This window comes from Erpetoichthys calabaricus, chromosome 15 (genome assembly GCF_900747795.2).
Source record: "Erpetoichthys calabaricus chromosome 15, fErpCal1.3, whole genome shotgun sequence".
Taxonomy (NCBI): domain Eukaryota; kingdom Metazoa; phylum Chordata; class Cladistia; order Polypteriformes; family Polypteridae; genus Erpetoichthys; species Erpetoichthys calabaricus.
This window is the reverse complement of record NC_041408.2, coordinates 21892607-21917000: the sequence shown is the minus strand read 5'-3', so window position 1 is coordinate 21917000 and position 24394 is coordinate 21892607. Positions and strand designations below refer to the sequence as shown.

Below are 24394 nucleotides of genomic sequence, written 5' to 3'. Positions count from 1 at the left end.
GGTGTTTTTGTACCTTGTTGTCCTTGTTTTTATTTCTTGAAAGTGTTTACCTTGAGGAAGACCATGAAAGAGGTAATAGCCGAGGTGCCAGGGATCCATGATGGTCTCATGTGAACGGCTAATCAGTCTATCCTAGTACGAGTCTTGAATGGATAGGAGACTACAACCAATGATCTTCTCTGCCGATCTGAAAATACGCTGCCAATGTTCACTAATTACCAACATATCCTGACATAATTTGAATTTATTAAGTTGCTGTAGGAAAAAGAGCTGTTGCTGAGCTCTCCTGATACCAAAAGTGATGTTGATCTTCCACTTCAGGTCCTTAGACAGGAAGGGACCTAGGTATTTGAATATCTTAGTAGTACAAACAACACGCCATTAATGTCCACTAAAGAATGAGATGGTGTTTTCTTTCTGAATTCAGCGATTACCTCTTGAGGTTTTTGAAGGTGGACGACCAAGTTATTTTGATTACACCAATGTACCAAACGCTGTACTTTCTGATAATAAAAGGCCTCATTGTTATCAGAAAAGAGTTATTGGCAAACTTGATCAGTTGTTGGAAGTACAATCATTGGAGCAGAGCGAGAAGAGCATGGGAGACGGGACACTCCCTTGTGGAGCTCCAGTACTGAAGGTGAGATGATACTACTTAATATTTGTTAGGAAATCAGTAATCCAGAAACAAATGGAAGCTGGTAGACATAGTAAAGCTAACTTGTTTTGAAAAAGCTCTGGCTTTGTAGTATTAAAGTATTGCTGGTATAAGTAGTATTTTAAGAAATGTATTTAAGTTATTATACAGCATTCTTATTCCATTACATCCTCTGCATTCACAATTGTACAAAATAAGTACACTTTAGGTTTTAAAATCATCCTCCTTGTGATGGACTTTTTTTTATCCATTGCTGGCATATAAAATAGTTATGATTTTATTAACGCAGATATTCATGAAAAAAATTAACTAATGTATATAAGAATATACAATAATGCACAAAACTAGACAACTAGACAATTTCTTTGTGGCTCCTAGTCTTTTCAGGCATTTTTAAAAATGCTAACTAAGACAGCATACATATGCAGCATACATTGATGCGGGGACGGTGCCACCATTAAGGCAAATTAGGTATTCACCTAGGGCTCGGATCATAATGAGGGAAAAACCTAGCTGCATGGGTTAGCTACCGAACAGCCGGTTAGCGCACTAATAAGCTTGGCCTAGGGTGCAAAATAATCTAACACCATCACTGCATGGGTGTTATGTGGTAAGAGGTTTAGTGATGGCATTGGACACCAAAATGCAGCATTCACGGGGCTTTTCACATTTTTGTGGCAAGTCAAATGTGTGTTGGGTACATAAGAGACAGCACAGTTCAGACCACTTGTGAGCTTTAGCTGGGATTAATATGCGGGTACCAACTTAACAGAGTCTTAGGCAAGGGGGTACTGGAACTGGATAGTAAGATTTGTACAAGTAAAAAGCTGTTCAGGTATTGGGTTTCTTTATTTTGTACTTTCTTCCACTTTTGTGTTTGAAGCGCACACACACATACACACCCAAACTACTGATTTCTACTGTGTGGACACAGACGTTCCTAGCGTGCCATAGTTGAAGTTTTTTCCACTTCTTTTTTTTTTTTTCTTTTACTCTATTATATTGTACTTCAGACATATTTTAGGCATTATCCTTTACTATGCACAATCCTCTATTACAGATAAGCTTTTAAGATATACATTCAGATTGCGCTGGTGTTTTTGTGATTCCTAATATTTATAAGTCATTGTATCTTTTAAGACAGTGGTTGGTGCAGGTAAGATTAAAAGATTACCGTATCTCAAGGAGGATCCACTTTTCTTATTTATGTATTTCAACAACATATAGAACAACACAGCCTATCTTTTAACAAACTACCTGCTTGTAAAACACCTTTTACACTGTTTAGAAAAACATGAAGCGAGTGAGTGGTGTCCTCTGAATAACTAACAGAAATGTCAGGCTAAAGTGTGCATTTTAGGGGTGAATTCACAGACTGCACTGAAATAGTCATGATAAACAAGAAACACGATCAAAAGTGTCCGTAATACAAATGTGTGAACACTTCTGCCATGCCAGTCAAGGAATGAATGCCACAGCACCAGAGTAGCCATCTATCAATTCATTTTAAAGACACAAAATAGCAGCTGCTTCTTAGGCAGAGCTTAACCAACAGCAATGATCATTGGGCAGAAAAACCCAACATGTGATACCAATCAGACTTGGGTATACACTGGGTGTTTAGGGAAGTGGGAGGATTCTTTATAGTTGCATATAGTTCTAATTCTGTATACTAAGCCTTCACACTTTTCATTACTTAAAATGTGGACAGCACAGTGGAGCAGTGTTTAAAAACTACAACCTCACAGCTCGAGAATTCTGTATTTAAAGAAAGCACATCCATCATCTGTGTCTATGACAATCTTTCACCTGATACTCTTCTTACATCCCAGACCTGAGTGTATTAGGTTAATTGGTGACTCTAATTTTGCTGAGTGTGTGAACTTGCTTTGCGACGGATTGCTGTCCCATTCAGGGAGGATTTCTACTACTGCCAGTATAGGCTCTGACCCACTGATCACGAATCGGAGATGGATAGACTTCTTGTTTCACAGATCTATACATTACACATTTTAAATGTGAAAGACCAGCTATTGAAATATACTTGTGAATTCACAGATTTACAATACGTGATAACACTTATCATATAAAGTACTACCACAAAGCAATGTGTAGGTTTATCAGTATACAGTAAATCGACATATCATCCAGGAAGGGATCTGCTGCTGCATTGCTCTTACTCTTCCTGGACTTTGATTGGACAATAAGAGAAAATTTAAAAATTGTGAATATATAGATTATATATACAGTTAGGTCCATAAATATTTGGACAGAGACAACTTTTTTCTAATTTTGGTTTTGTACATTACCACAATGAATTTTAAATGAAACAACTCAGATGCAGTTGAAGTGCAGACTTTCAGCTTTAATTCAGTGGGGTGAACAAAACGATTGAATAAAAATGTGAGGCAACTAAAGCATTTTTTAACACAATCCCTTCATTTCAGGGGCTCAAAAGTAATTGGACAATTGACTTGAAGGCTATTTCATGGGCAGGTGTGGGCAAGTCCGTCGTTATGTCATTATCAATTAAGCAGATAAAAGGCCTGGAGATGATTTGAGGTGTGGTGCTTGCATGTGGAAGATTTTGCTGTGAACAGACAACATGCGGTCAAAGGAGCTCTCCATGCAGGTGAAAGAAGTCATCCTTAAGCTGCGAAACAGAAAAAACTCATCTGAGAAATTGCTACACTATTACGAGCGGCAAAATCTATAGTTTGGTACATCCTGAGAAAGAAAGCAAGCACTGGTGAACTCGGCAACGCAAAAAGACCTGGACGTCCACGGAAGACAACAGTGATGGATGATCGCAGAATCATTTCCATGGTGAAGAGAAACCCCTTCACAACAGCCAACCAAGTGAACAACACTCTCCAGTTGGTAGGCGTATCGATATCCAAGTCTACCATAAAGAGAAGACTGCATGAAAGTAAACACAGAGGGTGCACTGCAAGGTGCAAGCCATTCATAAGCCTCAAGAATAGAAAGGCTAGATTGGACTTTGATAAAGAACATCTAAAAAAGCCAGCACAGTTCTGGAAAAACATTCTTTGGACAGATGAAACCAAGATCAACCTCTACCAGAATGATGGCAAAAAAAAAGAATGTAGAAGGCGTGGAACAGCTCGTTATCCAAAGCATACCACATCATCTGTAAAACACGGTGGAGGCAGTGTGATGGCTTGGGCGTGCATGGCTGCCAGTGGCACTGGGACACTAGTGTTTATTGATGATGTGACACAGGACAGAAGAAGCCGAATGAATTCTGAGGTGTTCAGAGACATACTGTCTGCAGTCAAATTGATTGGGCGGCGTTTCATGATACAGATGGACAATAACCCAAAACATACAGCCAAAGCAACCTAGGAGTTTATTAAAGCAAAGAAGTGGAAAATTCTTGAATGGCCAAGTCAGTCACCTGATCTCAACCCAATTGAGCATGCATTTCACTTGCTGAAGACTAAACTTCAGACAGAAAGGCCCACAAACAAACAGCAACTGAAAGCCGCTGCAGTAAAGGCCTGGCAGAGCATTAAAAAGGAGGAAACCCAGCATCTGGTGATGTCCATGAGTTCAAGACTTCAGGCTGTCATTGCCAGCAAAGGGTTTTCAACCAAGTATTAGAAATGAACATTTTATTTCCAGTTATTTAATTTGGCCAATTACTTTTGTGCCCCTGAAATGAAGGGATTGTGTTAAAAAATGCTTTAGTTGCCTCACATTTTTATGCAATCGTTTTGTTCACCCAACTGAATTAAAGCTGAAAGTCTGAGTTGTTTCATTTAAAATTCATTGTGGTAATGTACAGAACCAAAATTAGAAAAATGTTGTCTCTGTCCAAATATTTATGGACCTAACTGTATATATTAAGACTCAAGGTTGATGAATTGTGCTCTTATTTTTCCAAGATTAAAAATCCGTTTTTGTGCTTAAATAAAAATCCTCAATTGGTCAGCAGAGGGAGCTATTGTGGAATTAGAGGAAATATTAAGGTGTAAAAGAAAATAGATGCTCAGTTACCAAATTTATTTGAAATCGCACCTCTCACCAAGATCCATGTCTATTAGTAGACAAATATATAGTGCAAAACAGCACAGAATGACAAGGTTTAATCATGATGACCATGCTCTGATAATATTTTAAAACAGGGACCCAGTCTGATATCCCTATATGGTTTAAAACTAATCTATTAACAAATATTTGTGGTGTATAAGTTAGCGCTACTGCCTCACGGCTACAGTGACCTATGTTCAGGGTCCATCCTGGTTACTGTCTTTGTTGACTTTTCACTTTCTTTCTATGATTTTTTTTTTCTGGGTTCCCAGTTTCCTTTTACATCTGAAAGATATGTGGGTTATGATCACTAGCAACGCTAAACTGGTCTGGGGTGAGTGGGTATTGGTGCATATACCAACATGTCTTGTGATAAACTTTTACAAGGGATAGTTCTTGCCTTACACTTGCTGCTGCTGGATAGGCTCATTCAGCCTTTAAATGGAATACACTGGTTGAAAATACGAATAAAGGGCTTATTTTATTTAAGATGTTCATATTGTGTACTGTATAGTATATCTCCAGACACATATATGATAAATAGCAATGAAAAACATAACCCCCTGAGTAAATATTGAATGTGTTTAGTTAATTTTTCCAATGAACCAGCAAGCCACTTGAATAATAATCGTGAGATCTAAAAAAGTTGAGTCCCATAATTTCCTACTGCAGTTGTAGGTGGTCTGTGCCCTTAATGACTGTGCTATTTCATATGCTATGCTCATGTGAAGGTTTCCTTTGAAAGACTGCCACTAGTGCACCCATACTGCAATGGCACAATGGTATTAGCCCCATCAACATACCATGATAATACGCAGCAAGGTGTGAACACCAGGGGGTGCTCCAGCTCCTCAAACACCCAACACAAATCGGCACTGACATGAGTTAAAAGGAACAAACGGTCTTTTATTGTGGGAAAAGCCTTCTCACAAGCATTTCCCACCACCACACCAGTCACAAGTACAATAAAGCACAATAAGCACACTCTTTGTCTTCCTTTCTCTCTCTGTCTTTCACTGGTCACTGCCTCCTCCACACAAGCTTTGTCCACCTTACACCTGAATCTGGAAAGCAGCTCCTTTTATCTTCTACCTGGGACTACTTCCGGTGACCTGATGCTGCAGCCCCAAAGCTCTTCTGGCTGAGGTTGGAGCTCTGTGGAGTAGGGACTCCCAAATCCCGCAGCGCCCCCTGATGGCTCCCACAGGACCCAACAAGACAGTCTACAACTACAATACCCTGCATGCCTTGTGGGCAACCATGCAAAAAAACGATCCTGGGCTTGCTGCCATCTAGCATCCTGGGAGAGATAAATCCTTGTGTAAGCTGTCTCCCCATGTCATTCCAACTCAGTGGTGTCCTGGCTGGATAATAATGCGGGCCGTCCTTTACAAAGGATATAAAAAGATTTGGACTTTCAACCTGGATCTATCCATCCATTATCCAACCCGCTATATGCTAACTACAGGGTCACGGAGGTCTGCTGGAGCCAATCCAAGCCAACACAGGGCGCAAGGCAGGAAACAAACCTCGGGCAGGGTGCCAGCGCACCGCAGGGTGTGCACACACACACACACCAAGCACGCACTAGGGACAATTTAGAACTTTCAACCTGGATACCCTGTTTAATTGCTGTGTTAATATGAAGTGAAAGAACAAAACACACAGCATAAATGTTGCTCGAGTGCTGGGATCAAATATCATGCTAAATACCTGGATGGAGGTCTTTTTATGGCAATCCAGCTAGAAAGGGTGGGTCATGTGTGGCTCAGAAGTGACATCCGGGTGTTTCTTCTGAGGTTTGTTTTTAAGGAAGGCAGCAGAGACTGTATTAATATCCATGTCTATTCATGGTGCTAACCCCAATGTACTTTAAAATCAATCCCCTCAAGAGACTCGCCTTCTCCAAAAGGCTGACAATACCCCGACCCACGGACTAACAAAGCTCATGCGTATCCCTGCTCTATACCTCCTAAACTGTGACTCCTCATTTACCATCAGTCTGCTTTTCCAGCAGTTCACTTTTCCTACTTCAGAGGCAAGCTGATGATATGATATGAAGCTTTCATTAAATCTGTTAATTATTAACTAAAGTTACATGCAGAAGAGAGCTTCACATCCTGGTTGAGTTAGCTTATTCTTACTTGATTGTGTTACAGCCACAGCTTAGAAACACATAGGGGATTTTACAAATGTCTTCTCTATTTAATTTCAAATGCACAAATCACTGCAGGAGTAATTTCTTCAATTCTTAATTAGGAATTCTTTAATAATGTAATATTTTGGCTTGATACAAAAACCCATTGAACCGTTTCTCCTTTGTTCATCAAGCATTGAAATAATTAATTGGATAAAAGAACAAAAAATACTTTGGATTGGAAAGAAATGTAACACTCAATTACTTTATTAAGTTTAAATGTCTGTCTGTCTATTAATTTACAATACTACTACTACTGATCCACTTTATCATCTTTATTGGGGTCATGGGGAATCGGAGGTTAACCTGCCATCATTGGGTGTAAGAATATAAGATCTAAGGCACTAAATAAACAAGAGCAGACCATGAAGCCCATCAAGCTCATGTGGCTAACTAATAAGCTATATTGTCCCAAAATCTAAACCATCCATGGATCAGAGGCCACTACATGACTGGACACTGCCACTCACTTTGGGGAAATGTAATTTTACCAATCAAAGACAGAGAGAGTCACCCTTGGATGGGGTGCCAGTTCATCTCTGTGCACCTTGACTCGTACCATTTTGGTATTGGGTCACCAATTATGCTGTGCCTCTTTGGGATGTGGGAGGAAATACAAGTAGACTTAAAGTAAGCCTACAGACTACACAAGGACAGTGACAGTGCAAGGATTCTAACCCAGTCATTTGGAGTTGTGAGTCTGTGCCACCCCATCATCCAAGATCTAACTGAAAAAATATACACCAAGTCCTTATTTATGGGCAACCATCTTACTGTAACATCTACTATGCAACGACTTTATTGTGCAAGACTATCTTTTGCAAATGATTTAAACAACACACTTGAAAATATTACACAATAAACAAACAGGAAAGCAACAGGAGTTGGCTTGTTGTAGCCTAATTAATATTACCATAATTTTTAATTTTGGGTGATTTGCCTTTCCTTGATTTGTTGCCTCCATCCATTATCTTACTTACTTAACCCAGTTCAGGGCACAAGGCAAGAAGTAGCTGTGTTAAGATGTTATTCTGATTTATTAAACAAATAACATCAAAACATCACAACATTGTGGGTGTCTGATTTTAGTTGAATCATTACGCTTCATGAATTGTATCACACTTGTAGCTTGTGATCTGGTGGAAGATGATGGGTGGGTTTCACTAATGATGTCATGAGCAATGTTCCCTCTAAGCTGAGCGCGTGAGCAATCGCTCACACGAATTCAGAGCGTCGCTCATACTTCCCGCATGATCGCTCATTCCGACGGCGTCGCTCGTACTTATCGTACGATCGCTCACTCCGACCGTCGGAGTTGGTGCTCATAAATTTTTGGCTTAAACAAAATGTCGCTCATAAACAATGTTTTTTGCTCACTATATGCTACTCCTTAGAGGGAACATTGGTCATGATTCTCCAATGATGTGGTCTGTATCCTAATTCATTGTCAATTTAATTCCCCAAATCCATACACTGCAAAAAAATGCATATTCAAAAACTAGACAAAAAACTTTAAATGGGAGTAGTTTTGCTTTTATTTAGCAAAAATATCTGCCAATAGGGTAAGCAAACTTTACTTGACAAGATTTCTTAAAGTAAGCTAAAAATATCATAAATACAATTTTTTTGATAAGTCAATAATTCTTACAATAAGGAAAACAAGATATAATGTCATGATATAAATATTTTTCACTTGCTTAGATTTAATTTTTTGCATTGTAGTTGGGTAAACTTGATCCTGGAAGGGTCCATGTGCTAGCAGGTTGCTTCTGTTCACAAGTCTGCTAATGTGTCTAACTGATGGCTGTGAACAGTTTCTGATTCCTTTAGTACTAGGGTGTTGTACCGTGTTAGCCATTATGAATGTAGAGAAAAGCCAAGCAAAATGACACCTTTTATTGGCTAACTAGAAAGATTACAATATGCAAGCTTTCGAGGCAACTCAAGCCCCTTCTTCAGGCAAGATGACTCTTGCCTGAAGAAGGGGCCTGAGTTGCCTCGAAAGCTTGCATATTGATTCCTTTATAAAACTTCTTCTACTCTCAGAAGTAAAAGGTAGTGTGTGTTTTTCAATTTTAATGGCTACCAGCAAAGAATTAAATTGCATCATTTATTTAAGATCACAGAGATCCTTCATGCTGTGGTAGATCACTTACTTTTGACCAAAAAATAATAATTTTGTCAGCCTTGTAATAACCATTAGTGGACTGTGTTCATGATAAGCTGAATACCAAATTTACTGTCAAAATGAAACCAGAAACCTGTCTCCCTGAACCCTAACATTCCTTAAAGGCTGTCATCCACCCTTTTTTTTCCCCAGTATAGACTCCAAAAGAGCCATTGTTGCAGTGAGCCCAACTACAGGTACAAACTTTGGATGGCACACTCGGTCACAGGATAGTCTTGCAACCACCCACACTCGCTCCCATCTGGCATCTTTAGAATTGCCTGTCAGTTTCAAGGCATATCTTTGTGATGTTGCAGAAAACTGAAGTCTCCATACAAAAATCAGGAAAATGCACATATTATACACATAAGTCCTCCGAGCTGTAAAATTAATCAAGGTCTGAGTATTGTAAAAGGTTATAAGCCTCTTATCATTCAGTGACATTCAGTAACGGTTCTCACTCTTCGTTTTTTTTGTTTTTTTGTTAAATTATTCCTAGTAAATCTCATCTATAAAGCAGTGTGCTATTCTTGCCACCTGGAAAAAGAGCTCTTAATTCATAAAACCTATACAAGGTGGCCTATAATAAATCACACCCACTGTTTTACGGAGGTAACCATTGACAGAAAGCAGCTACTTCTGGCATGTACATTTTACACCACTAGGGGGCAGCAAGCTCTCTATCACCCTGAATCAGTTTCCTAGGAATTCCTCCATTCAGGGTAAAGTACAGTATCATCCATGGAAGCCATCAATTATTAAGTGAGTGGAAGAGAACATCACCAATACAAGGACTTGTGGTCACAGTGATAAACATACTTTGAATGGGCTAAGCACATTAGCTACTTATACATAATACTGCAATGTTCACCAAAAAAGATTTTCTTTTCATATGCAATTCAATGGTGTCTGTAACATGAAATTGACACATTTAATAAGGTGTACACCATTACACCACTAACCCTAGTCTTTTAGAACCCCTATGTATTGATTTTAATGCTTTTCTCATACTTTATTAAACCTTTTTTTTACTGCAGCTGAAGACCTTTTAGATAATTTTAGAAAGAGATTACTTTTAACTGTATGATTTTGTAGTTTGAAATATATTTGTATGGTTTTATGCAAATTTTACAGTTTTTTAAAAAAAAAGTAATAATTGAGAATATCTTTTAAGGGTCTTGTATGGCAGTGTTTAAGGTATTTTAGAGTATCTTGAAAGCTTTTTTAGGAATGAGGGTTGAAGCAGGGAGGCTAAATACAAATATGTATATACATAGGGAGTTGTACCCATGCATTTCGTCCCCTTGCAGGGACAAATCTCTGTAACCCTAACCTAACCTTAATTTTAAGATACTAAATAATGAAGTTTATATTTACTGATTTACTGTATCTAACCATCCATTAACAAATCCACTTAATACAGGTTAAGGTTAAATTTTTTTGAAGTTCTGTTTGTACAGTAAAAACCTCATGCATGTCATAAATGATAGGGTTAAATATAATGCTTAAAATGTATATGACACACTTATATCATATGAAACATAAATGGGAAATTAACTAGGTTAACTTTTAAACTGCACTGTAGATACATTTTAAAAAACTGTATCCATTGATTTCCTTTTATCTGCTTAATATAGGAAGGTGAGAACTGAGACTTTCCTGGCAGACGTGGTTATTAAGAAAGAAGGGACTACAGGGCATCTCTGATCACTCACAAACACATTGACATATGCTCAGTTCAGAACTACCTGTTGACCTGAAGAAAAGCCTCTGGACTTGAGGAAGATTAATGAAGTTCTCAGAGAACATACATACAGCCAAAGAGGTACCATGTGAATTACACTATAATGAAAACTCTGTTTGGTAGAATTATTGCTTTTCTGCACTTAAACAGTCCAGTTCCAATCAATGAACAGAGTGACTCCTCTGTGCATCTGGCATGGCTTTACCATGTTCACAAGAGATTCTTTTCACATTTCAATGACATGCTGTTTGTTTATTTGGTGATCCTAGACTGACCTGTTTAAAGTCATTGTTGAAAGCAGACATGAGCTTACACTTGCTTACCATTACCCTGGCCAGTAATTCTACTTTAGCAAATAGATGGATCTGAGATAATCACACATGTATTTAAGTAAATTGTGTCTTGAAAAAGGAAAGCCTCCAAATTCCATTAAATTCACTTAATCCAGTTCAAGGATGCAGAGAACCATCAACATTGGACATTAAGGTAGGAATAAACCTTGGAAAGGGTTGGCAGTCCATAGCAGGGCATCCACTTACTAGGCTACCCTTTAATCAACAGTGTGTGTCTCTAAGATGGGGGGAGGGGTTAAAACCCATACAGACATGGAGAACATGAAAATTGCACACAGAATGGATTGCTAATATTATAAAAGAACTTCCTTAATGGCAAATATGCAACACAGAAGGCAGCACAGGTCTAGAATTAAACCAAAGACCAGGCATAGACTTAAAATTCACACTTTTTAGAACAGTACAATTTCCGGGGGCCTTATATGCTATTTAATCTGCATAGGAAGTAAGTTCTGAAACTTTTAGACCCACTTTATCCTTCACAGGGTTGTGGGAATGCTGCTGCCTATCCCAGTAAGCACAGAGTGCAAGGCAAGAACAATACCTGGACAGGGCACTAGACCATCATAGACAGACACACAAATACACACACACATATGTATACAAGTGTTCTTCAATTCATATAAAATCATTATATTATGATCACCAATGATAGGCATCCTTTCTGTACCTTCACCCTAGAAAACAGTTCTTGTTGATGGCAGCTTTTGGTGGCTAGTGGCCCCCATCATATTTCTGCTCCCTATACCTTTCTAAGGCGGCACGGTGGCGCAGTGGGTAGCGCTGCTGCCTCGCAGTTGGGTGATCTGGGGACCTGGGTTCGCTTCCCGGGTCCTCCCTGCGTGGAGTTTGCATGTTCTTCCCGTGTCTGCGTGGGTTTCCTCCGGGCGCTCCGGTTTCCTCCCACAGTCCAAAGACATGCAGGTTAGGTGGATTGGTGATTCTAAATTGGCCTTAGTGTGTGCTTGGTGTGTGGGTGTGTTTGTGTGTGTCCTGCGGTGGGTTGGCACCCTGCCCAGGATTGTTTCCTGCCTTGTGCCCTGTGTTGGCTGGGATTGGCTCCAGCAGACCCCCGTGACCCTGTGTTCGGATTCAGCGGGTTGGAAAATGGATGGATGGATACCTTTCTAAACCAAGAGATCACTAATACTTGCAGATACGTACAAGGCAAGGCAAATTATCTGTGAAAGGAACCTCAAATATCTGTGGGTACTTACTTATAGGTCAGAATTTACTTTTGGATGGTCAGAGACTGACTTCCATTTGATTGATTTTTGTCACATGACAGTCTCCTGGCCCATCAAGCAGTGTTGTGGCCTCACAGTTCTTTTATGCTGTTTTATTTCCTGGCTGGTTGTTCCTTCTAGATAGATAGATAGATAGATACTTTATTAATCCCAATGGGAAATTCACATCATTCTATTTAGAGGTTCCATGTTCTACCTATGTACACATAGTTTCCAAGTTCAAACGTACTGTCTCTCACATACAGAGTACTGTAAAATTCTTACTGCATGTGTGACCAACATGCAACACGTCACCTTTCATCCCACAGTTCAAAAAAACAGTTGGGCTAACTGACAAATGTGAATTAGCTTTGACTATGCTATGAAGTGGAATGCAATTTTCTCCAAGGCTGATTCCTGCCTAGTAACCAATGGTGCCAAAATGAACTGGACTGCACAAGTTATTTTTAGCAAAGTGAAGGATGTATAGTTCTGTTATGTCTTGAAGCACATTGTGGTCAATAAAAGCTGTACAGGTCAATAACACTCCATTAAAGTACCCCTTTGTTACCTTGACATCCCAAGCCGTATGCCTCATATTTACAGAAGCATTTCAAATGAGCTAAAAAGTACTGAAACTCTGGCAGGCAGCACAGGAGCACAGCAGGTAGCACTGTCACTTCACAACATTTGGACCCCACATCCATTCCAGAAGGGAGCACCACCTGTGTTGAGTCAGCATGTTCTCCTGGGGTTCAATTGTATTAGTGAGGCTAAACTGACTTACACATTTACAGGAATGTGCTGGGCGATGTATGGACCAGCATGCTGTTCAGCTTTGGTTCCTGACCAGTGGCTCCCTTGCTAACAGAATAATCTGCAGCAGATTGTTATCAGTGGGTGTAGTGATATTAGGCGCTTTGTTGAACTCATTCTGGGTTTGGTTCCTGTCTAGAGTTCATCACTAAAATACAAGTTCAGAAAGTTTATGGATCCAAGATCATTAATCACAAGTGACTTTACCAATGATGAGGCGGTTGATGAACACTATACCAGCAACCTCTGGTAACAAACTCAGACCGATCCATCACAGGGTATACGCTCGTCCACTCTTGCACCTAGCCATTTAATTTTGAATGCCCACGAAAGGAGATGCCTCATTTTTTTTTTTAAGATTTTAAGTAAGTTTAAACGTTTAGACATCGGTGGATCACGGTGCACACGTTAGCTTGAAGTTCAATCCTTAATTAGTATCAGTGGGATGTCTGCAATACCAGACATCCCATTCGGGGCGGCTCTCGCACATCCAATCGACAGCCGCAACAAAACGAGGAGAAACGATTTGCAGTATTACTCTGGAATTTATAGGGAAGCGATTCCGGCCAATTTCCATTCTAAAAAAGAAGTCACTGTCTCTTAATTATCTATCGGTCTATTCTACGTTCCACGACGTGTTCGAACAAACTAAAACAAATGTACAAATGCAGTAGGTTATAGCAGATCCTCTTTAGAAAAATAAAATCATTATAATAAAAGATCTGGAACGAGGTCATCCGAAACGCTGCCGGTTAGTTTGCCGAGAGCCTCTGGATGACTGAAAGCCCCCCCGCCTTCTCTTCCACCTCCTCCTCTTCGCTCGCTTGCTCGATCTCCCTCTCTCTCTCTCTCTCTCTCCTCTTTCGCTCGCTTTCCCTGTTTGTCTATCAGGGTGGATCAATGCGAGAGTCTCCGCTTCATACAAAGTCCCTCTCAGCCTCTCTCCACCAGGGCCACACTGAAGCCGCGGAGCCGGGGGGTGTTTGACAGCAATGCTGTAGGGCGCAAGATAAGGTGGCGCGCGGATGATCGGGCTCAACATGTCTCTGAAAGGATAGAAGGGAGAATTAAAAAAAAAAGAAGAAGACCCCCCCTCCCTTGCTACCACCACCCCCCTCTCCCCTTCTCTCTTTTCTCCCAAGCTTGTTGCTTTTGCGAAGCGGCCTAATAACACAAAATGTCGACGAGAACGCCATTGCCCACTGTGAATGAGCGCGACACCGAGAACGTAAGTACCGACAGCCGCTTTCTGCTTCGCCGCCGCTACTGCTTGTTGCCCGCCGCAGGAATCACGCGAACTAGTCGGTCGGCGTGAAGAAGGCACGACCGGATAAAGATATGTCGACGTCGTGGAGCTGGGAAAGCGGAGGAGGAGAAGGGGGGTGAAATCCAAGAGTGAATGAAGGGGTAGTCGTAGAGGTGATGTTAGTGGCGATGCTAGTGTTTATGGCTGCGGGGGTGGAAATACCATCACGGGCTGATTTCAGTAATTAAAGAAATAATACAAAAGGGGCATTGGCGTCGGCTTGAATAGAGCAGTGCGCGCGCGCGTGTCCGTGCCCGCGCAGTGATGCTTCGCGAGTCGCGAAGTTGCCTCTGGCCGCGTTCAGTGCCAAGCCGGCCGAGCTGACAGCAAACGTTTCGTCTGGAGCGGAGTGGGTGAATGCAGCCGTGCTGCACATGCTGCGGGGCTCGGCGGTGCGCCAGGCTGCGGACACCATGCATAGTGATTGTGCACCGGTGTCAGAATGGGACAAGTACCCAGGCGCTGAAGGTGAAACCTAACCGGCACGAGAAGAGGGTCTGATTGACTTCAACCTAAAGGCGTGATCAATCAGCTGTTTTGGAAATGTGGCCCGCGAGTGCGGCATGAACGTCATGTTTGACAGCACCGGTCTCGCAACGTATTTATTTTCACCTTGTCAACTTTACTTGTGTCGATCTTAATGCCGGTTGACTTCAGGAGGCATTTTACAGAGTAATTTTGGTATGATGAAACTGCTGATGTGAAATCCATCAGCCAAACTGGCAGATGATCCTTCAGTCACGTTGCTTTGTCATTGTCACTGTCTCACAATGCGCCATTTGTGAGATGCGAGAGGAGAGTCTGACCCGGTCATGTTGTTGTGTTCGCTGCAGATGCCAACTTGTCTGCACTCAGGCCGAGGACGTTGCGCATTCCACTGGTGCAGCTGCATACAGAGTTGCACATTTGCAGTTACCTGTGCTTGCCGTCGTCGTTTCAGACCAACACATTGAACACCCGATCTAGGAGTGTTTTGAATTACAGTGCCTTCAGAAAGTATTAAGATTCCTTCACTTTTTGCAGGTCCTGTTATGGTGCAGCTGTGTGCTAATAATTTAAATGCATTTTCCCCTCATAAAGCAACACTCAGTACAGCAGAATGAGAAAGTGAACACAAGATTTTAGACATTTTTGCAAATCCATCCATTCATCCATTATCCAACCCGCTATATCCTAACTACAGGGTCACGGGGGTCTGCTGGAGCCAATCCCAGCCAACACAGGACACAAGGCAGGAAACAAACCCCGGGCAGGGTGCCAGCCCACCGCAGGGCGCACACACACACACCAAGCATGCATTAGGGACAATTTAGAATCGCCAATGCACCTAACCTGCATGTCTTTTGGACTGTATATTTTTTAATAATCATATTGATTCACACATGCAGACAATTTACTTGGTACTTCACCTTTGGCAGCAATTACAGCCTGGGGTCTTTCTGGGTTTGATCTGATCATTTTTTCAAACCTGGATTTGGGGATTTCTCTGCTATTCTTCTCTTTAGAACCTCTCAAGCTCAGTCAAGTTGTGTGGAGGCTCTCAGTGGACAGCTGTTTTCAGCTCTTTCCACAGATGTTTGATTTGGGTTCAAGGCTGGACTCTTGGCTAAATCATTCAAGAACTTTCACACAGTTGACCATAAGCCACTCCAGTGGTCTTAAATTTTGTGCTTAGGGTCATTGTCCTTTTGGCAGGTAAACTTTTGCTTAAGAGCGCTTTGGAGCAGGTTTTTATTAAGGATATGTCTGTGCTTTGCTCCATTCAGCTTTACCTCACTCCTAACTAGTCTTTCAATCCCTCTTGTAGAAAAACAACCCCACAACATGATGCTGCCACAATCATGCTTCATCGCTGGAATGGTATTGCGCAGGTGATGAGGAGTGGCAGAGTACCTCCAGATGTGATGCTTAGAAGTGAGGCCAGACAGTTCAATCTCCGTTTCATCAGACCAGAGAACCTTATTTCTCATAGTATGAGTCCTTTAGTTGCCTTTGTGGAAACTCCACAGACTTTCCTGTAGCTTCTTTATCATAAAGCCCAGATTAGTACAGTGTTGCAGTAGTGGTTGTCCTCCTGTAAATCTGTCCCATCTCCACACAGGTTCTTTGGAGTTCAGCCAGAGTGACCATTGGGTTCTTGGTCACCTCTCTTGCCAAGGCTCTTCTCCCTGATTGCTCTTGTGGCCAGCTCCAGGAAGAGTCATGCTTGTTTGAGACTTCTTCTGTTTAAGAATTATGGAGGCTACTGTGCTCTTGGGAACCTTTAATGCTGCAGACATTTTTTGTGACCTTCTCCAGATCCATTCCTTAACATAATCCTGTCCCTAAGCTCTGCAGGCAATTCTGTCGACATCTTGGCTTGGATTTTGCTCTGATGCATGTTGTCAAGTGTAGGGACCTTATCTATATATATAAAAATGGAATGGGTGGGTCGTCGGGTGGGCCTTTTTTTCATTCCGTCGTTTTTTCGACGTTTTGAAAATGTAGAATGATTATTTGATTTTTTTGTTTTTATTTGATCGTGTCTATGTAGCCGCCGTCGTAATAAAGTATCGCTAAAATCGTCATTTATCGTAATTTATTTTTGACGTATAACGTCGCCGTCGTCGAGGTCAGTGATACCAGTGCAAAAAATCTGCTTACGGTTGAAAGACACGCCCTACTCACTGGACCATTAAAAACACCAATCAAACTAACGATGACATCAAGTATTACCCAATCAAAAGTAGGAAAGGAGGCATCTTCATAAAATGCGTGTGGGATGATTTGCATGAGACGCTGCTTTAAAAAAAATGATTAAAAAAAATACGGGATAAATCCCGTCCAGTATTGATTCAAAACGGGACGCGCAATTTCATTCTCAAACGCGGCACGATTCCGTATTTTAAAGGACGGGTGGCAACCCTACAGTGCCAGGTAACCACCCATACAATCACATTGTGATTCAGACTAGGAATGCAATGAATGTAATTACCCCGATCTACATACAAGGCGAAAGTCTTGCAACATTCAAAGATGATGGTTTGGGATAAGTACACCATACAACATAAGAGCTTATGAAGCCTTGAACCGAAAAAAGCAAGATCTCAGAGATCGTAAAAAAAAAAATAGGAGCTAATGTCGTTTTACTCGCTGTAGATTTTACTCAAACATTACCAGTTATTTCACGAGGGAGACCAGCACATCAACTCAACGCGTGTTTAAAATCCATGCTTCTCCCACGCTCGGTTATATGTCGCATGTTCTCGAGTAGGTGCACCAAAAAATGTATACATTTAAGCATGTAATGGGCAAACAAAAAATGAGGTATACCCAAAGGCACAGCAGTAGTACTTAATGTAACTTTACTTCTTAAATGTTAATGTTTTACTGTTTAATAATTTATACGCTTCTTATATGTTGTTCAAATTCTTTTATCAAAATACCACTGACAGCGCAATGCACGATAACATCGAGTGAATACACCATACGCATCCGCCCACGGCTGCCCTGCTGTGCGCAGATAGGACTTGATTGTACAATAAAATAAAATAAAGATAAAAACACTAAAACAATCATCACCCATAAAGCGGATAGTAGACGTGACGTACTATATGTGTACCACATTTCAACTGTATAGGTGCAACGGTTTGCGAGCTACAGGTCATTTAAAATCCTGGACAGACACACAAATTGCCACGGTAGCAAATTACAGAAGAAGATTTTACTGTTTAATAATTTACGAGCTGTATATACCCGGCGTTGCCCGGGGCAGAAGTAACCTAATCGGTCAAACACTTACATATATACCAAAGTAAACCTAATCGGTCAAACAGTTACATATATAAAAAAACCGAACCTAATCGGACAAACAGCTTCATATATACAGAAGCGAACCTAATCGGACAAACAGCTAATCTATATACATAAGCAAACCTAATTGGTCAAACAGTTACATAAATACAAAAGCAAACCTAATCGATCAAACAGCTTCATATATACAGAAGCGAACCTAATTGGTCAAACAGTTATCCATGTGCAGAATGATTTTACAAACATTATGCGTGTTAACAATCATGAAAAAGAAAAGATTGAGGAACTGTTCTTCTATATGTGATGAAGCCACTAATAAGACAGATTTTTTTCAGGACCCAGCTGTTTCATAACTAAACTACTGCCACCCCAAAGTAATGCCTAATAGTGGTTTTTGGGGTAGCTGTGGAATAAAAAGGGTGTTTTTTAGTCAGTAACAATCTGACACTACCCTTCAGTACGGGCTGAAGGGTGCCTATCTAAGGTTTTACATCCTTCCCGTATGGAAAAAAAAACATACTAAACTTTTTTTTCATCATTACAGATAATCTCAGTCAAATGGAAGTACGCATTCTCAATTTATTTTTATGTAATTTTTACTTTTTCACAAAGCCATCCCATTCCAATTTGTATGAATAAACTTTTGCTACAGAGTTAGCAAAAGTTTATTCATGCACATATTTTAATACGGATAATCTATCTCTAATCAAGGTTCTCATTTTCATTCTAATTTAAAATAATAATAGATACTCATTTTTTTTCTTCTGTTTTAGAAAAACCAATCTATGCCACCTACGTCTTCGTCAAGTCAGCTTCATCCAGCTTCATCACATATAGAAGAAGAGTTCCTCAATCTTTTCTTTTTAATGATTGTTAACACGCATAATCTTTGTAAAATCATTCTGCACATGCATAACTGTTTGACCAATTAGGTTCGCTTCTGTATATATGAAGCTGTTTCATCGATTAGGTTTGCTTTTGTATTTATGTAACTGTTTGACCAATTAGGTTTGCTTATGTATATAGATTAGCTGTTTGTCCGATTAGGTTCGCTTCTGTATATATGAAGCTGTTTATCCGATTAGGTTCGCTTTTTTTATATATGTAACTGTTTGACCGATTAGGTTTACTTTGGTATATATGTAAGTGTTTGACCGATTAGGTTACTTCTGCCCCGGGCAACGCCGGGTATATACAGCTCGTAGTATATAACGTAGATAGGTAGGTGACTTTCCTAATCATGGTCAATCATCAGAATGTACCACAGGTGGACTCCAAACAAGGAGTAGAAACATCTGAGCGATGATCAAAAGAATGGAATGCACCTGAGCCAAGTTTCAGTTGTTACAACAAAAGAACTGATACTGTGTCAATGTGATATTTCAGTTTTTTATTTTTAGTAAATTTGTAAAACTTCCAAAAATTTCTGCTTTTGCTTTGTCATTCTGGGGTACTGAGAGTGGCTTGATGAGGGGAAAAAAAAAGAATGTGAGTGAATTTAGCATCAGGCTACAATATGACACAATGTGAAAAAAATGAAGGCATTCTGAAGGCACTGTATATGACACTAAACCCCTGAGACTCACTGCTAATTTTTTTTAAATTATATTTTTGATCCTTCTTTATCATAATGTGCTACACTTGGTTATCTGCTTATTCTCATCTTTTAGTTTTTGCCAAGTACAGTCGGTGGTCAGTTTCTTTTGGACTTGCTGAGGTATCAGGAAGTTTACAGTATGACAAAGTTTGTGAAACATCCAGTGGGCTTTACTTTATATGTGCAAGCATTGCAGAATGCTTAACAATAGGATACAATGCAATCCAAACATGCACACAAATGGTCATATACTAATGGAATTCATAAATCAGCCTTGACTCCTTTAACAGTATGCACTATCAAGTGATATTTTGCAGACAAAACAACATCATGTTAAGTTGTGTGTAATAAATTTATTACTGATAACAATCTTAAAGTATTAGTTGTATTTCAAACAGTATACCACCATGAGGAATAGTCACCATTACAAGTTACTTTACAGAGCAAATAAAATTACAGTATAACAACAAAAACACAGTTTAATGACACTTGCAAAAATATTTCTGTATAAACTTGGGTGCTGTGAAATATCAGATTGGCAATACAGTGATTATGAATGGTACTTTACTAGTAAGATTGCTTTTTACAACAATTCCAATAGTAGACATGACTTTCAGCTAGTTCCACTTTTGATCAGTAGTTTTGCTGTCCATGTTTATAATCTTTTAAATCCTGGCTCTGCTTCAGACACAAATGTTGCATTAGCAAGTAGAAATGGTAGCAGGGAGGACATGCCCTCCCCAGCTTGTGAGGCCTGCTCTTGTTTTTGCATATCACGTAACCTCTGAAACCTTCTTGTTTTCAGTAAGGCTCATTTTAAAGCCTGCTGAAGTGTTAGGCGTGACACATGACTGACATAGCTAGGATATACCTGATCCTAAAGTGTGTCACAGGAAGATTAATGGGAGCAATCGTAAGGGGCATGATAGAGGACCAGCTATCCATTGCAGGTGTATTAGTGAACAGTCCAAATATATCTAAACTATGTGAGGATTGTGTTTCACTAGGAGGGCAGTGGCATACACCTTACTTACAGTATGCAGTATTGCAAAACTTATTGAACTGTATGTAAAACAATAATTGGCAGAAGTCTTATGATGGCACTACAGGAACATTTGATTGTATTACAGTACTGTATACCTTCAAGTTCAAAAAGATTGTATAAATGATCGAATGAGATATTAGTTAATCTGGAAGAGGTGGAAATTTAGAGTTTTAGAGAGCAGATGGTAATAGTAATAATACTATTATTATTATAATATTATAATATTATTATTATTATAATAGTAATAATAATGATCAATCTTTAATTTAATATTGTTTATTGTATCAGTATGCTGCTGCTGGAGAATGTGAATTTCCCCTTGGGATTAAAATCTATCTATCTAATCTATCTATCTATCTATCTATCTATCTATCTATCTATCTATCTATCTATCTATCTATCTATCTATCTATCTATCTATCTATCTATCTATCTATAATTGTGCAGAAAGCAACACAATTCTCTGAATTAGCTGGAGACAAACTGAACGCTTCAAGAGTCGAGCTTGGTGGTCAGCATGGTTTAATTTATATACATGATGTAGTTAAGAATGAACATAAAACTTAAGTTTAATTTGCAGATGAGTTACAGTTACATTTATTTTTAAATATGGAGTGATGGCCCTGAGGCGAGGGATCTGCATTGACATTCCGAAGGTTGCCAGTTTGAATCCTGTAAATGCCAGAACTGATTCCACCGCATTGGGTCCTTAACCTGCAATTTCTCCATCCTGGGTATGACATTAACCAACATACAGCCAAGCAGGTCCTTCAACTTCCATGGAAAACTTGGAGGTTGGTGGCACCGGCCACTGTAAAAAGCCACTGAGCTGTCACCCGTTGCAGGGCTGCACTTGGGTCCTAATTTGGGATCCTGAGGTGGTTTGTTATGTGGTGGGTGCGGCAACATGCTGTATCCGTACATGCTCCCAACCTCTCTCCTCTTAAAGTGCCTTAACTCTTGAGCATCCTAGTGAACTTGTCATTGTTCTTTACGAAAGGCTAATGTGGTGTTGGATTATTCTTGTGGTGTCCTGCAAGTCAATGGAGGTTATGCTTAAGATGTATAACACAGTTAGGAGGACATTAGTGGAATATGTTTACATGTGCACAAAGAATGTAACATTGCTATAGAGAGGCCAGAGGACAACTGTGGTCATGATTGAGTAGACTGTTTGAAGGATATGATTTTTTTTTTTATCTTCAGCAAACCTAGGGTGTGGTGATGTGGCAGAAATAATTTGAAATATGAAGAGAGTCAATAAGTTGGTTGCCAGCTGCTGTTCCTTAACAAGAACAAATTAACACAGGATGAGGAGCAGGTGTATGGCCAAGGCTACATCTTGTGCACATGTTAAGATATATCTGTTTAACATGGGGAGCTTTGATGCGTGGAGAAAGTTACCAGGTAATGCAGTTGAAAGCAGCATATTAGGTGTTTTCAAATCCTGACACAACTATATTTTGGAGGTATTATGTGAATAGAATGAGGTGTATCAGACGTATTGGGCTTTTCTTTGTCAAAACACGTCATCTGTTCTTGTAACAATTACTCTTAACGTTGCCTCACTTACTAAATTACTTCTCTTAATGAACTCTTGATGTATGACAGATATCTGAAGGTGTCCGGTCACTTGAGAGATTGCATTATTGTATGTGGCTGGAGTATTTTTATGACTTCCCAAGTTTAACTTGCATTAGGTATTAATTCATCCATCCATCCATCCATTTTGCAACCCGCTGAATCCGAACACAGGGTCACGGGGGTCTGCTGGAGCCAATCCCAGCCAACACAGGGCACAAGGCAGGAAACAATCCCGGGCAGGGTGCCAACCACCGCAGCTTTTGAAAAAAAGTTTTGTTTGTTGCTGTATGTAAAGAGCCTTATTTACAAGGACAGCATTCTAGTTGACTTTATTTCCCATCTTGTGCACATTGCCGCACAGGCAGGTTAAGCGAGTTGGGAGTGTGCCGGCAGTCCTGTGGCTTGCTGTCCATCAGGCCAAAGTACTTATACTTGCATCATTTATCAGTTACTGCTGCATCTGCGTCAAGGTATTGGCTCTACAGCAGTGGTGTAGCATTTGATTGCAGGGCATAAGAGTAAATACCATCTCCAGTAATTGATGATTAGATAAAACAAGTATTTGTATTTATTCTCCTCTTTTAATGACACACTGTTCTGTTCTTGACCTTGTTTTGCTGGTTTGGCAGTCCCTTTTTTCAGTTCTTGATATTTGTATCTCATACGTACATTCATACATTGAGGTTTATAATTTTATAATCAAACTCCAAATGCCTTGACATTTGGAGGCTACTCACACTGTGACACTTTGTCTTTTATATTTTGCATCCAGCCTGCTTAATTCTTGGTTGTGGGGTGTCAGATCTTGTACATTGTGAGAGGTGGCCGACAGTTTATCCCGGCCAGCTCCCCCCGGCCGCTAGATGGAGCCCTCCCTGCAGCATGGAGATGCCCCAAATTCCCCCAGGGCATCATGGACAATAGAGTTCAGATTCACAGCCCTGCTGGATACCGTGGGGGACGCTGCAGGGAGGCACAGGGATTTCTATTCTCCCTATAGCCCAGAAGTACTTCCAAGTCACGGGGACAGAAGAACTGAAGTACTTACGGGCTGAAGAAAAAGAAGAGTTTTCATCTGACCCGAAAGTGCTATGGAAACACATGGACTGAAGGACAGAAGCACTTCCGGGTCAAGGACTATAAACAGGACTGTGGGAAACCCAGCAGTCTGAGCGGGAGTTGGGAGGAAGTACGACAGAGCTGCTGGGTGGAGTAGAGGATTTGATTTATTGATTATTATTGTGTATTGTGGGAGTGGAGGTGCTTTGTGCACATTATTATAATTATTAAAATTATTTCTTATATTTTACCTGGTGTTTGGACGTATTGTCTGTGGGTTTGGAGGTGCGACAGAGCCCCTTACTGTCACAACATTTTCTCTTGTAGTATTATATTGCAAGTGTGGTATAGTGGCAAAGGCACCGGATTATAAGAAATATGTTGCCAATTTAATCCATTTCACCAACTGTGAAACTATACACAGATCACTTAACCTGCTTGTGTTTCAATTTGCTAAGTATACAGTAGATGTAAATAATTGTAGTAATATAAAGCACCGCAAGATGATTTCAATTATAGATACATACTTGACAATGAAAGCCAATATGATAAAGTTTATAATTTATATTATGATTGAAGTACTTTAGCTAAGACACTTTGAACTTATTACAAACAAAATGTAAATAATATGTTGTCTGCTGTTCTGACTAACAATATATTAAAAGAATATTTGTTTGGGGGCAAATCAATACTAGTAACAGGGAAGCACGGTGTTTAGCACTGCATAGTCACAGTTCGCAGGAGCCAGGGTTCAATTTCTGCCTCGATTGCTGTCTGGAGAGTGTACATTCCTCCTT

At 40.1% G+C, this 24394-nt stretch overlaps 1 protein-coding gene across 3 annotated transcripts in view; it reads left to right on the top strand.

Moving 5' to 3' along the window:
- Positions 1–14027: 14027 nt before the first annotated feature.
- Positions 14028–24394, top strand: part of mark1 (MAP/microtubule affinity-regulating kinase 1) — a 409722-nt gene continuing 399355 nt past the window's right edge. Inside the window, exon 1 of one of the 3 annotated variants that reach the window (XM_028820601.2) lies at positions 14028–14442. In XM_028820601.2, the coding sequence (XP_028676434.1) occupies positions 14392–14442 (51 nt within the window). In that variant the 5' untranslated portion in view covers positions 14028–14391. The remainder of the gene's footprint in view (positions 14443–24394) is intronic. The other 2 variants (XM_028820599.2, XM_028820600.2) reach the window with 2 other exon arrangements.